At 43.5% G+C, this 15,662-nt stretch overlaps 1 protein-coding gene across 1 annotated transcript in view; it reads left to right on the forward strand.

Moving 5' to 3' along the window:
* Positions 1-269: 269 nt before the first annotated feature.
* The window catches only part of Sms (spermine synthase), a 46,166-nt gene continuing 30,773 nt past the window's right edge, over positions 270-15,662 (forward strand). The window contains exon 1 of the mRNA XM_005139217.4: positions 270-425. Within this exon, the coding sequence (XP_005139274.2) occupies positions 377-425 (49 nt within the window). The 5' untranslated portion in view covers positions 270-376. The remainder of the gene's footprint in view (positions 426-15,662) is intronic.

Below are 15,662 nucleotides of genomic sequence, written 5' to 3' on the forward strand. Positions count from 1 at the left end.
GCGCTGAGTCGTTTAAACCTGAGGTGACCTCCTAACGGATGGCGAATGGCGGGAGAGCCTGGCCAGAGCCTTAGAGCAGGGCGCGGCCATTGGTGACGCACGCCAGGGAGCCGGCGCCCGCGTTTCCACCATTAGCGAGGCCTCACACCCAGCGCTCCAAGTTCGGGGCTGGAGGCGTCCCCGGCTTCCTCCTCTTGGAGGCGGGTCGTCCCCGCCCCTGCGCCCCGGGTCGCCTCCCCGCGGCCCCGCCCACCTCCTACTCCTGGCCTCCCCCGGCGCCGCGCACTCCCCGCCGGCCCGCAGCCTGACACGCCGCGCGGTCCCTTCAGTCTCCCGCGGTCGCCTCCCCAGGCATGGCACAGGGCCTCGCCACACTATGGCAGCAGCAAGACACAGCACGCTCGACTTCACGCTCGGCGCCAAAGGTGAGGGCGCCGGTCGCCACCTGCACGATCGCCTCAGCGGCGGCGGTGGCGGCGGCGGCGGCGGAGGCGGCGCTCCCGTCCCCTCCGCGCCTGCGGGGCTGAGGCCAGGGCCAGGCTCCGGGGCGCGCGCGGCAGGCTGAACAATGCGGGCGGTCGCGCGGCGCCTGCTTCTCCCAGGCGGCTGCGGCGCTGAGCACGCTGCGGGCCCTCGTGCATCGGCGGAGGCCGCGCCGCGCCCCTGCGGTCCCCGCTGTGCTCGGTCCTCGCCGAGCTCGCTCGTGGCCGCACTGCGGGGCCGGAGGGAACCGCGTCGGGGTGTGCCAGCCCCACCGCCCTTCCGGGCCTGGAGCGTCGGTCCACGCGGGCTCGCCCCCCTTCCACGCCCCGCTCTGCCCGGTGGGGGCGGGGGAAATCCCTTTCACGCCGTGGGGCGCGGCGGATTTCCCACTGGGGGCGGGTGCCCGAGCGCTGTAGCCGGTTCGAGGCAGGCCCGGGCGAGGGGTGTGCGCGGCGCGGGACTACTGCCCACGCCACCTTTTCCTGTGCCGGCAGGCTGCTGAATTTCTCTCTGGGGCGCACGGGAGGACGGGGGGGGGGTTTCCCCTTAGGGACAGCCAGGGTTAGAGAAGGACCAGGGCCACTTAGCGTTTGTAAGGTTCTTCGTCCACTGTGTAAGAGACGGATGGATCCTCAGAAAAGGGACCCGGTGGAGGGACAGAGAAAGGAAACGATTCTTATTATGATTATTGGGGGTGGGGAAGGATGAGATTTGGGCGCGGGAATTAGAGCCACCACCATCACCTCTAAAAAATCCGGGATGCTCAGAAGGCAGAGCCTGTTCTCAGCAGAAAAGGTTGGGAGGCTCTATTGAGTACTGGAATTTGGAGGGTAGGGATGTGCTGCAGCCTTCTTTTCTTTGAGAGAATCAAGCATGGGCGCAGGGGGCGGGAATGAGGAGGCCTTTAAACGACCGCCACACACTTGCATGTGCACTTCCCGGATCATCCCACATGTAGTGTGTTGTCCAAACCTTGCATTTGCTCCGCTTTCTCTATTGATGGAAGACCTTTTCTGTTAGGAGTTTTTTGTTTTTACATCGACTTAATTGTTTCCCGAACTTAGGAGCGCTCACTGGATACTTTTTCCTCCAATCCTAAAACATTTCAGAGAGCACAAGATTGATAATTGAAAGACAAAAAATAACGTCTGGGGATTTGGAGCAGAACCTGAATTTCAATTCAGTCTGCCTTTTCTAATTAGTTTTGCTCTGTGGCTTTATTCTTAACGTTTTTGAGCCGCGTTTTCTCGGGGGGGGGGGAGAAGAAGGGAAGGGAAGGGACAGTGCAGACCTCAGGGCTTTCACTGTGTATCTGTAAGCTATAGGGTTGTTAGGTAAGTCATTGTGCTCGGGTGGTCAGAATAGAATTGAGCTTTAAAAAAGTAGCGTGGTTCAGTTCCCACTTAGGCGAGGACAGAGGGAAGGGAAGCAGTTGGGAAGAATCCATAGATGAGATGGTACTTGGATGGTAGAGCTGGAGGAGAGTATAAGATCACGAAGGCTTTCCTGAATGTTACCTTGGCAGTTTGCAAGGCACCCTGGTGAATGGGAGTTCTAGCACCGTGAGTTTAGTGGGGAGGAATGTGAAGAGAATGGTGAGCAGACCCAGGGCCTCCCAACTGGGAAGGGGTGGATTTGGGGGATGTGTTTCTCACATAATCACCATGGCAACACTTCCATTAATCCTTCATGGACTTTCTAGTAAGCTTGAGGGACAGTGAGCTCAGCGTGCGGTCAGAGAACTTGTAGCCCTTACACAGAAGATTAAGCCTTCTTCCGTTTCGTTTAAACGTTGAGGATAAAGGGTGAGTGCGCTTGTGAAGCTCAGAGAAAGGCGCTTAACAGGGGAATATCAAGCATTAGCAGTTAATGTTTTAACTCGCACTTTGTTCCTAATTAAAAACTAAGAAAACTGCAGCCAGGCATATTGGCAGACTTTTAGTCTCAGCACCCGTGGGGGGTCTTCAAATATCTAAATCCGTTCCAGCTTCGTTATATCCTTTCTCAAAACAACAAATAAACAAGAAAACTAGGATGAACTGGCCACATGGTGGCTCATGCCTGTATTGAGGCAGGGGAATTCCAGTGAGTTCATGGCTAACCTGGGCTATAGAGTGAGATCCTTTCTCAAAAACCTAATGATACCAAAGAAAACTTTTGAGAATACGTCGAAGAGCCTTAGGAAAATAAGCCCACTATATTAAGGTATATGTTTATATGTATGAAAAATCTGGAGTTCTTTTTTTGGCTTTTCGAGACAGGATTTCTCTGTATTGTTTTTTGGACCATGTCCTGGAACTCACTCGGTAGACCAGGCTGGTCTCGAACTCACTGAGAACCGCCTGCCTCTACCTCCAGAGCGCTGGGATTAAAGGCGTGCGCCACCACCGCCCGGCTCAAATCTGGAGTTCTTAAGTAGCCTAAAGCATGTCCTTGCTATCCACATTCACATTTGAAAAATGGGGTGATTTGACTCCATTATAGGGATTTTTAAATTACTTTCCTTTTCAATTGAGGGGTACTTGGTGAGAGATCCATGTGTGAGGTCTCTAAAAACATTTAATTGTTGATAATGAGTCAAAGGCATTACTCTTGGCATGTAAGTATTGGATGTGACTCAAGGGTGAGTCAAATGGTTGTGGAGCTTGGGTGCATGTCCCCTCCCCCATTTGTCAGTAATCCTTCCTAATGGAGCAGCTCCATAATGTGATTTCAGTGGAATTAAACTTGAACTGCTTAGCAGGGTTGTTTCAGTTCCATTCTAACCTGGTTACCAATGCAAGCAAACTGTAGCCCAGCCACTTCAGTCTGGTGGTAGTGTTTCGTGTACTGGCTGAAGTAACCCAGAACATGGTTTTTTGTAAAACAAATGCTCACTTATTTATTTTATGTACGTTGGTGTCTTTCCTGCATGTGTGTCTTGAGTGAGGGTGTCAGGTCCCCTGGAATTGGAGTTATAGATAGTTATGAGTTGCCATGTAGTTGCTGGGAATTGAACCTGGGTCCTCTGGAAGAACATCCAGTACTCTTAACTGCTGAGCCATCTCTCCAGCCCCAACAAAGCTCATCTTTGGTCATCTCATAAGTAAAGTGTTGGATTCTGAGGACTGTTGAATCTAGGAAGCATTATGAGATTTTTTTTTCAGCTCAAAGCTAGCAAGAATAAATTGGTCCCATGGTGTAGTTGGGCATCTTGGGACTGGTGGAGGATACACTCTTTTGTTCTGGTTTCAGCTCCTAATCAGGATGCTGGGTTTGTAGAGCTGAGTGAGGCATTATATCCTCCTCTTGCTTATTGGAGCAGTGTTTTCTTGCTAACCAGCTAGCTCTGAAAACTTCTGTTAATTATGGCTCTTTTTGTCTTCTCTTGGGCTGGGTTTATCTGGGAGGCCTGATATCTGGAGTGATCTATGTTGTGGACATAGGTCTGGTACATTGTAGATGGTGAATAAATGCTAGTTGTGTGATAAATGCTCATATGTGAGCCAGGCACACCTTTCCTTTATAGAATTATGAGACTGGCTTGTGATTTTTTTTTTGTTTGTTTGTTTGTGGTTTTTCAAGACAGGGTTTCTCTGTATTGTTTTGGAGCCTGTCCTGGAACTCGCTCTGTAAACCAGGCTGGCTTCGAACTCACAAAGATCCGCCTGCCTCTGCCTCCTGAGTGCTGGGATTAAAGGCGTGAGCCACCAACTCCCGGCGTGATTTTTTTTTTGAGACAGGGTTTCTCTGTTGCTTTGAAGCCTGTCCTGGAAGTTGCTTTGTAGACCAGGCTGGCCTCAAACCCACAGAGATCCGCCTGCCTCTTCCTCCCTTGTGCTGGGATTAAAGACAGGTACTACCACTGACTGGCGGTTTGTGATTTTGAAAAATATATCATATAAACATGATTAAAAATATAAGGCCGGGCGTTGGTGGCGCACGCCTATAATCCCAGCACTCGGGAGGCAGAGGCAGGTGGATCTCTGTGAGTTCGAGGCCAGGCTGGACCGACAGCCTCCAAAACAGAGAAACCCTGTCTCGTAAAACAAACAAACAAACAAACAAAAAAATATATATATAATTAAAATATGATTTCGGGCTGAGCGATTGTGGCACAGGCCTTTAATCCTAGCACTTGGGAGGCAGAGGCAGGTGGATCTCTATGAGAGGGAGTTACAGGACAGTCAGGGCTACACAGAGAAACCCTGTCTCGGAAAAAACAAAGGAAAAAAAAGATTTTCATTGTTGATAATGGGTAGGAGTTGACACAAAAAGGAGAAAATGCTAGGGAAAAAATACGGATGTGTATTTTGCCCCATTCAAATCCAAAGGCCCCTTGAATTGTTTTTACTGGTTCCGTGGGTTTCCCTGGATGCCAAAAACAGAATTTAGGCTGGAGAATTTAGGCGCACTGGGATTGCACAAATCTTTATTTTTACCTGGAATAAGTTTTATCAGGACCAGGTTCAGCTTTAAAGTAGAACTTTGAAGCATGCTTATTATTTGCTTGTGAATCTTTGGCAGGCCTAGTCCACATTTTAAATACTAATAAATTAGGTCCATTGAGGTTTTCAGATTTTGGGCCGGGGACTTTCGTAGAGCAGGCTGGCCTTAACTCAAGATCCTCTTGCATGCTGAATGATGGGATGACTAGGATGCCTCAGTTATCCTTGAGATTTTCAACAATTATGTGATAGTCTATTTCATTACAAGGCCTTTGCTGCTTTACTTCTTGCAAAACTTTTTAATTTAAGGTAGTGACTCTCAGTTGGGGTGTTTATCATGTTCCACCCACACTGAAGGAAATGTGGCAGTTCTGGGGAAATAGGACTAGAGACTTAGATTTACCTAGCATACACGAAGCCCTGTGTTTGATCACTCCCAGGGGCCTGTAATCCCAGCATTTATGTGGAGCTTGAAGATTATAAGTTAAAAGCCATAAAAGCCATTTTATAATACATAGTGAGTTCAAGGGCAGCCTGGGATATGTGAGACCCTACCCCCCCCCAAAAATAGAAACCAAACAGAACAAAAAGCCAAGACTGTACATTTGCTACTCAAAGCTAGTCTGATAAACATGTTAAAGATACCTGCAAGCCCTGAGACAGCCCAAAATGTCAATAGTGCCTGCACAGATAATTCTGGCTTAAGTTCTGGCTAGACGTTTCAATTAATAGTATGATAAATTCAGTAAAATTCCTTTGGTCCTTCTTAGAAACATCTATTTTGCTTATAAACTGTTATAGAAGGCACCACTTTTTCCCAAGGTGTTGGTTTGTGGCTTGGGGATTACTTCCTGCTCAGTCTGTGGAAATCTCCCAATTTCCTTTGGTGAACTACTTTCTGGTGGGGCCATACCTTTGTGTGACTTAAGTAGCTAAACTTAATTGTAAAGCTTTAACCAGTTTGATTCTATTTAGCCTTTTTCTGAATCACCAGCCTTCTCATTATCCCTTCATTCATTACACTGTGTCCTTCACAAAGAATTTTCTTGTGCCCTTTGGCTTTAATCTTGGAGCCTTAGAGGACTGATAACTAGGAGTGAGGAATGAAAGCTTTGATCCCACCCTATGCTGAACTCGTATGAGTTTCTTAAATTTGCATCATAAACTGGGCGTTGGTGGCGCACGCCTTTATTTAATCCCTGCACTCGGGAGGCAGAGGCAGGCGGATCTCTGAGTTCGAGGCCAGCCTGGTCTACAGAATGAGTTCCAGGACAGCCTCCAAAACAATAATACAGAGGAACCCTGTTTCGAAAAACTAAAAATAAAAAAACCCAAAAACATCAAACAAAAACACTCTCCCCTAACTGTATCAGAATACGTTGATACACTTAATCCTGAGAACCTATTCAGCCCTGTCCTTGAAGTACACATGAATGCATTCAATTCACTGCTCATCTGTTTTCAGGCTTCTATTTCTTGGCCACAGCCTCACCATTTGTCTCCATTGGCGGAAGCGCTGGATCATTTGGTCTCTCTTCTCATTTACAAAACATTCCGGGTCCCTAGTACCTTGTGGAAAAACATGAACCCAGTAACAGCCCAGAAGAACCATTCTGGTCCAGTTCTTACTCATAGCACAATCCCTGCCCCCCAATCTTTTGCTTTGCTGGGGGCAGGGGTTCAGAATTGAACAGCTTTGGAGCAAGACATTGATTCTACTTTGCTAGGCTTTCTACCATAAGTGAATTGTGTTTGACATGTTTTATGGACTGCTTGGAAGAGGGCCTGGTTAGAGTCTGCCTTTCTTTGGCTTGCCTGTTTGGTTTGCTTTATTGTGAAGTTTTTTTTCTTTTTTAATTTTTAAAAAATGTATAAACCTTAATGCTTCTATATAGAGTAGTTCTTGCATGTTGTTCATTTCTTTAAGCTGCTGGAAGTAGCATACTGTAAAATTTCTACTTTATTAAGTAACCTGTCCTAGCTCTCACTGAATGCTTCTCTTGTTTTAAGTGCTTTGGGAAGGACTCCGGCTGTTGAAAACTTATAACCAAGGCACTGACAGCCACCCCCTTCCCTCCCAATAGAGGAGAGGCATTTTTTCAAGTCAACTGAAGCCCTGTGTGAGCCATTAAAAAGAGGAGTTTCCAGTTGAATGACTGGTAGGCAATTTGTTTTGTTTGTTTTGAGGAAAGAAAGCCAGTTTGGTTTTTGTGTTGGAGGAATTACCAGTTTGGAATTCTCTCATCTCCCCTGCATACAATTAAATTGGCTGTATTTGAATTGGCAACTCCTTCCTTAAAGAGTTGAGGCTACAGCCCTGAGGTGTCTAATAGCTTTGATCCTTGGTGCTCTCGGGTTTTGGATTTGGTATCTTAAAGATTAGCATTGCCAATCTTTTTATTTAATTGCTACTCCATAACCTGTCTATGCTAACCCTTGTAGCTAAGGATTCATTTATTAAACTACACTTGCAAGGGTGTTCTGGTTCACACCTGTGATCTGTAGATAGTGGGGATGCTGAGATAGGAGGATCACAAGTTCATGTTAAGACTGGGCAGTGTAGCAAGACACCATTACAAATATTGTCTTGTGGTTGTGTGTTTAAAAATTTCTCCAATATGGCTATTAGTGAGTTTACTTTTTAGAGTCAATAATTATTCTGGGTGTTTAATCCACCATTTTACTACAATTGTAACCCAAACCTGCTGGTGAGCCCTGCAGCTCCAACTACCATTTCATGGTAGTTTAATTACAAGCTTGGTTCTTTTGAAAAGTGAAGAAACCTCGTCAATTGAATCTGCAAACCAAGTATGTAAACCATGCACAAATGCTCTTTTAAACTCTTAACAACTAGGCACATTTCCAGACCTCAGGAAAAACAGTTCTGCTGCCCTACGGTGTGATGGGTCTGGATTTCATTAAGTCGGTGGTGTCATCTGTGTTCTTGGAGAAACCACTGAGGAAGTGGCAAATACTAGTAATCAAATGCATTGATGTGTTTAAGCCCTAAACTCAAAGGAGCTACTAAGAGCCAATAGCTTTTCTAGGTTCCCTGAGCTGGCTTAACTGGATGGTTTAACAAATGCATTTTAATTCCTTCCTCTCCATAAAGGCATTAAGGATACCAAAATCACACACATTGTGATGTTGTGTGGGATAATCAATAAAAAACTTTGGAGAATGTCAAGTGATACATAAAAAATACTTAACAGTAATTATAATATTTAGGACTGAATACTTTGAAATTGTGCTAGCTGATGAAAATGCTCAGATGGTTAGATATAAAGAGATGCAAATTTAGATTACTCAGATATTTGGAAATTTCTTCTGGCAAAAGACAAGTAGAAATATAAATATTACGCTGGCCTGTGATTTGAACCCACTATGCCTTTCCCTAAAGCTCCTGTCCCATGCTTTTGTTTAAAGTAGCCAGTGTTTTTGAGACATGATTATTTTTACAATAGAATTGAAATTTCTTTAGTGAGAATCCTGAGCAATATCTATGGTGCTGCTGAATTCTCTTTTCCAGGAGTACAGATCATAGTGTTCAAACAAGGCTGAATACGATGTGCCTGCCCAACGGCCTTCCAGATTTTTCTGTTGGCCTTAAAATATAGAGTTGAATGTAGAAGGTTTCTGAAATGTAGTACAATGGAAAAAAACTCTTTAAAAATATTATTTTCAGGACCAATGTCTTGGATCAGTCTTTGGGAAAGTATATTTTATAAAGTATCATGTTTTATAATGGTGCTTAAGGTTGGAGCTCACAGTATCATACTGAAGCCTGAGTGCCTCAGTTCTGGTTTGGAAGTGTTGGCAATGAGGTACCCTATGCCTTCCTGTACAAATATCAGATGTTTCTACTTTGTCCAGTCTGCAGCTGGTGGCTTTGGTGTTAGAGAGAAGAAAGAACTTGCCATCAGCTTAACTTCTTTTGGTATGAGGTATAAAAATAAGGTAAGACTTAAGAAACAAAATGGGCCGGTAGGTGGCTCAGCTGGTACAAATCCTGGAACCCACGTGGTAAGAGAGAACCAACTCCCTCAGGTTCTTTGATGTCTACAAGTAAGCCTACACACAAAACAAATGTAAAAGAAACCCAACATGTTTTGTGATTTGTTTTTCGTTGAGTAAAGAATCTGGCTTGAAGAGGCTGCAGAAAAAGAAGCTGCTGAAGTAGTCATTTATAAGTTTATCCTGTTTTTCTTTTTTTGAGACAGCTTCTCACTATGTGGTCCTGGCTGTCCTGGAATTCATTACATAGACTAGGCTGGCCTAGAACTCCTAGAGCAGAGGTTCTTAACCTTCCTAATTCTGTGACCCTTTAATACAGTTCCTCATATTGTGACCCTAATCATAAAAACTTCATTGCTATTTCCTAACTGTAATTTTGCCACTGTTATAAATTGTAGTGTAAATATGTGATACACAGGATATCTGACACGTGACCCCCAAAATGGGTCACGGCACACAGGTTGAGAACCACTGGCTTAGACACTGAATAACTAAGCCACCTGACACTTCTAGGAAGGACCCAGTCAAGCATCACAAGTCATCCTGTACATTAGCTTTAGCAGCATGCATTCAGAAGAGGAAAAGAATAAACTCAGGCTACAGCTATGAAAACTACAGAAAAGAGAACATTAAAAGAAAACATCTGACCCAGGTCAAATAGCCACCCCTTCCTTTTATGATGGCAACGTTGCTGTCTTCTTTGCGAGGTATAAAAGGTCCCCAGCCACCACTTCCTTCATGCCCTCATCACAGAGCATTGGGCCACATCTCAGGCTGGCCCTTTTCCATCCAGAAAGGGAGTATGTAAAAATTGTGGAATTGTCCAGGTCTGGTGGTGCATGCCTGTAATCCCAAATTCTTAGGAGGCTGAGAAAGGAGGATTGCCTTGTCTTACTTAAATAAATCCCCCCTCCCCAAAATAGCTGGAGATGTAACTCGGGGGTATAGAACTTGCACAGCATGCAAAGGTCCTGGGTTCAGTAGCAAAAGAGGAAGAAAATGGGATTTCCACCTCTAGACCTTTGCCAATATTACCTACTAACATCATTACCACCACCATTACCAATATTGCTGCTGCTAATACTACTACTACTACTACTAGGAGGAGGAGGAGGAAGAGTATCAACACTATCTCACTATATAGTCTTGGCTGTCATGGAACTCTTTGTAGACCAAACTAGCCTCGAAACTCAAGAGATCAGCCTACTTCTGCCTCCCACATGCCTGGATTAAAGATATGCACTGCCACTCTGGCCTCTCACAACCCACTAACTCTAAGTGGACTGAACTCCTTAGAAGTCAGGTTCCTGATATTGCTATCTGTGTTTCCATGAACAATTCAAAGATTTTTGTCTGATTATATGAGACAGACTGTGAATCAACAATGAGATAGCATTCAAAGAGATTAAACAGTTAAAACATTATGTACTTTGTGATGGCAAAAATATTTTTTTGGAGGAACTGTCACTCAAGAAACTTCCCCCATAGCACTATCAGCAAAATTCACATTTGTGTGAGGACCTTCAAGTAGCTTCCTCAGAGTCTAGAAGGTGAGAGAAATACAAATGCCATGGGACAATAGTAGAGAGATATAGAAGACAAAGGGACACAAGTAAAACAATCTAAACATGAGCAGAGAGCCATGTGCTGTGATAAATTCTAAATGGGAAAAGGGCCATGCAAGGGGCCTGGGAACCTGTACTTCCAAATGTTTCCAGATGACTCAGAAGGGGACAGTCAACCTCACTCACTGCCCTAAAGGTAGAAGAGTAGGAAAACTTTCTGGAAAGGTCCTTATAGTCCAGCGTTAAGGTGTTACAGGCCAATCAGGTCTCAAATCCCAGATTCTCAAAGTGCCTTTACCTGTGATTTATAACTCTTTAAAAATGCTTAGCTGGAGGGTCAGATTAGACTAGGGCAGCTAAGCAGGATTTGCCTCAAGGACTTTAATTTGCTGACCTCTGGGTCTATGTTCTTTTCTAGCTCTAAAGTCTTAATCAACAAAGACATTGAGCTCTAATGCGACAATCTGAATTTTAGAAGTGGCTTCTTAGAACTTAGCCTCAAATAACACAAGCACTATTTCCTGAAATTAACTCACCAACTTATTATTAAATGTTAGAGAAAACTGTCAATCACCTATCTAAGATACCTGCTCTTTATGGAGTATTTGGAAATAACACTGGCAACTAGTGAAGACCTTTCCATGATAGAGAATATTTAGGGGGGAGTCTCCATTTAAAAATTTTAAATCACCAATCTTTGTTCCCACTTTAAAAGAAAAACCAATAAGCTGGGAGGAAATCAAGAAAAAGCTGTCTCATTAAAAAAGAAGTAAACTAGGGAAATGGCAAACCAACAAGGCTGGCAAAGAAAAAAAGAGAAGTCAGAATGCCAGTACTAGGAAAAAAAAACAAACTAAAACAACAGCAGCAAAAAAGGCTACCATTACAGACCCCACAGGTACTAGAAGGATAGGGGAATATTATAAACCTAACACAGACACATATTTGACAGCTTCCAAAAGAAATGGGCCAATTCCAACAACACAAACTGCCACAGTTTACTCAATATGAACTGGCAAATATCTTAACAGTCCTACAACTAAAGAAAACGTACTTTGTAGTGTGAAATCTCCAAAGAAAGGGCAAATGCCTACCTGGCAGCCTAAGTTCCATATCCTAGGATTCACAAGGTAGAAGGAGACAAACAATTCCCACACAGTGTCTTCTGACCTCTGCAAATGCTTGCAGTCTCTCTATCTAATATAAATAAACACATAGATAAATAAGTGTAATTTAAAACTCTTTTTAAAAGAACTCCAAATAAATCCTGAAGTTACAGGGTTTCATTAAAGAGTTCTAACAAACATTCCAAGTAACACCGTTTTGTCGTACTTTCTTTTAGAAGACAGCCGAGAAGAAAAGGCCTCACAATCTTATGAAGCTAGTGATATTCTAATACCAAAACCAGACAAAGAGTGCCCAAAAAGAGAACGCTATCCAAAAAAAAAAAAAGAAAAGAAAAGAAATCTGATCCACTTATTGATAGGACAAAGAAAAACTTCACGCCATTATACTGAATTAGGACAGAAACAGTAATTTGATAAAAATTTAACACCTCTTCAAGATAAAGGAAAATAGAATTGAGACTAATTTTCCCAACTCCTTAAAGGACATCTACAAAGTCTACACAGCAGCAAATAGTGAACAGCTTCCCTCTGTAAGGGTAACAAGGCAAATCTCTTTACCGCTGTCAGTAAACCCAGTCAATACGTAGAGTCAGATCAGCAAGGCACACAGTTTAACAGTTTTCTTAAGGTAAAAACAGGTATTATGTGGTAGATCCAGGATTCAAATTCAAATAGGTGGACTCCAAACCCCATGTTATTTATCTGTTTATGGGCGGAAGGGGGGCAGCAATGTGTCATGACATGTGTAATGTGTATCAAGTTCAGAGGAGAACTCCTGGGAGTCTATTCTCTCCTTCCATCATGTGGATTCTGGGGATGCAACTCAAGTTGTCAAGCTTGACAGCAAGCATCCTTTTACCTGCTAAGTTAGTGGTTCTCAACCTATGGGTTGCAGCTCCTTTGGGCAAGTAACCCTTTCACAGAGGTTGCATATTGGATATTTACATTACAATTCATAACACTAGCAAAACTTCAGTTATGAAGTAGCAATGAAAATAATTTTATGGTTGGGGGATTGATACAACATGAGAAACTGTACTAAAGGGTCACAACATTAGGAAGGTTGAGAGCCACTGGTCTAATAACTCATAGAAGAAGAAAAAGACTCATTTATTCTTATTTTATACATGTGGGGTTTTTTTTGCCTTCATTTTGTATCTGTACACCATATGTTTGCAGTGCCCTCAGAAGCCTGGATTTACAGACTACCATTTGCTTCCACGTGGTTGCTGGGAACCAAACTCCAAGTCTTCTGGAATAGCAGCAGCAGCAGGGCCTCTTAACTCCTGAGCCATCTCTCCAACACCCCTATGCTTTGTAAAAATTAAAACAGTTTCAAGGATGACACCACATAGATATGCTAACGTGGATGGGGATAAAAGCTCAGAGGCCTCAACCCTAGACAAAGAACTATACACAACTAAGGGATCCTGAGAACAGGATAAATAGTCTTCCCCAGGGAAGAGCACACATTGCTTATTTAATACCAAATGGTCAGTCCTGAAAACATACATACCAGTAACATCATACAAACTGAGCGTGCTGAATTTATTTAGGAGTATGTGTCTGTGTCTGTCTGTAACAATAAATAAGGAGAGAGACCACGAATTTGAAAAAGAGTTGGGGTGGGAGGTGGTGGTGGTGTTAATGGGAGGGCTTAGGGAGAAGAAAGGTAAACGTCATAATTTCAAAATTAGTTATTTCAAAATAAAAAGTTAAACAATTTTACAGTTTTTAGTTAATTTACTTTGTGTGTGTGTGTGTACCCAAATGTGCACTGGTGCCAGGTGCCTAAGCCACAGTGTGCGTTGTGGAGCTCAGAGGACAACCAACAGGAGTTGATTCTCTCCTATGTGGGGTCTAGGTATCAAAGCCAGCTTCATCTGGCTTAGCACCAAGTATCTTTACTCACTGAGCCATCTTACCAGCCTGCTGTGCTCTATTTCTCCACCTAGGCTAGATTCTCCCATAGGTTAGGTTAGAAGGAAAAGTGGAGTTTGCTTTCTTCTAGATGAGTATAGGCCGTGAGGGCGAGAATCAAGAGCTGGGTTTGTCTCCCTTTCTGGACCCCCAGTTTTATGAAGAAAATGGTTTTCCTAGGAAAGAGGCAGTATAATTTTTATTAGTATTTTGTTTCCAAACCAAAGAGGGTTAAGAATTATATGCCAAATTATATTTTTCATAAGCTCTACTTCCATTTACCATGCTTATAGAAGACAGGTTGATATGAATGATTTAAAAGCAAACAACTTTATCTGCCCCCCATCTAGGGTAGATGTGTTATGGGAGGGTTATTACTGCCCCCATTGTGTCCTTAGATTTGTCCCTTTAACTGCTTCTGTTGCAATGGATATGGGATGGCAGGGCAGGGAACTTAGCAACACATTCCCATTATATTATAACTTGGTGTGTTGTAAATTTTAAGAAATAGTCATTGTGGCTTGTACTTCATAAACATTTCCATCTGGTCTGCCTTAAAGTGTGTTTGTATGGAAGGAGTCTGGGTCTGGGTGTTATTTCTCTGTTGGTGTTGCATGGCTGCTAATCTAACTTCAGTCGGTATTTTTTTTCCAAAGTGAATTTTTCTTGGTTGGGTTGCTCTTTATGAACATCAGAAACCATGATCTAAGACGAGCCTGACTTAAAATCGCTGACCTCATTGTCCGGGTCTACATTTTGCAGCCATACTTCTCTTCCGTGACTGTGTCTGCTAGCATACTTTCTGTCTTTTGGAGTTAGTGTTTATGACCATATCATAGAAACAGAATTGTATGTTCTGTAGTCCCTTGTATCTGGCTTCTGTCTTTATGTTTTTGAGATCAATCCATGTTGACTGTAGCCTCTATCTGTACTTTGTTTCATTTATGCCTGAGTAACAGCCCACAGTGTGGATATAGCATACTTCACTTATCCATTTATAACTCGGTGGGCATTTTGGTTGTTTTTGCTTTTTGGCTGTTACGAGTCATGTTGCATCAAACATTCATATTGCCATGCAGCTGGAGAGAGAGAGAGAGAGAGAGAGAGAGAGAGGGAGGGAGGGAGGGAGGGAGGGAGGGAGGGAGGGAGGGAGGGAGGGAGGGAGGGAGGGAGGGAGAGGGAGGGAGGGAGGGAGGGAGGGAGGGAGGGAGGGAGGGAGGGAGAGAGGTTGATTCGGTTTGGAAATACAAAACCAAGCTGCCAGAGGCTGACTGGCCCAGAAACCACCTGTTTTGACTTTCAGTTTTAATCCCTGGAAACTTACTGGGTTTCTGAATTTCTTGAGAAATCTGGGCAGACGCTTTTTGAAGTTAAAAACTTAGAAAATATTAAATATAATTTAGAGTTCCTTAATGTTAAGGCTTTTAAACTTCTCTCTCTCTCTCTCTCTCTCTCTCTCTCTCTCTCTCTCTCGGCACATGCTTGTATTCTCAATTACTTAAGGAGGCTGAGGCAGGAGAATCTCTTGAGTTCAAGAGTGTGAGCTTAGCCTGAACAACATAGCCACACTGTCCCAAAACAAAAGCAGAAACAAACAAACAAGCAAAAAACAAAACAAAACAAAAAAAACCAAAACAAACAAACAAACAAGGGACTGAAGAGATGGCTGGGCTTTGATGTTCTTCCTGAGAATTCTAGTTCAGTTCTCAGTACCCCTTTTGGATGAGTGGCCAAAAACTACATGTAACTCTGGCTCCAGGGGATCAAATTCCCTCTTCTGGTCTCCTCAGCATCTGCACACATGTTGTATATGCACTTGTAGACAAAAAATACAAATATAGATAAATAAATAAAAATTAAAATACTCCCCTCAAAAAGAAACCCCACCACACCTGCCCCCCCCAAAAAACAAACACTGCCCAACCAACCCAACAAAAAGACCAACAAATTTCTGGAAACTTAAGGGAATGCTGAATGTCAGCTTGGGTGAGAGGAAGCCTGTGGGTGGTGCTATATAGTCTTTTACAAAAGAAATCATGCCCGTGATTTGGTAATTCGTGAACACACATTTCTTTTTGAGTTGACAAAGTTCACATAGAATGCATTTTAGCATACAGTTACAAATT

Source organism: Mesocricetus auratus, unplaced genomic scaffold, assembly GCF_017639785.1.
Source record: "Mesocricetus auratus isolate SY011 unplaced genomic scaffold, BCM_Maur_2.0 Super-Scaffold_100003, whole genome shotgun sequence".
In the NCBI taxonomy this organism is placed as follows: domain Eukaryota; kingdom Metazoa; phylum Chordata; class Mammalia; order Rodentia; family Cricetidae; genus Mesocricetus; species Mesocricetus auratus.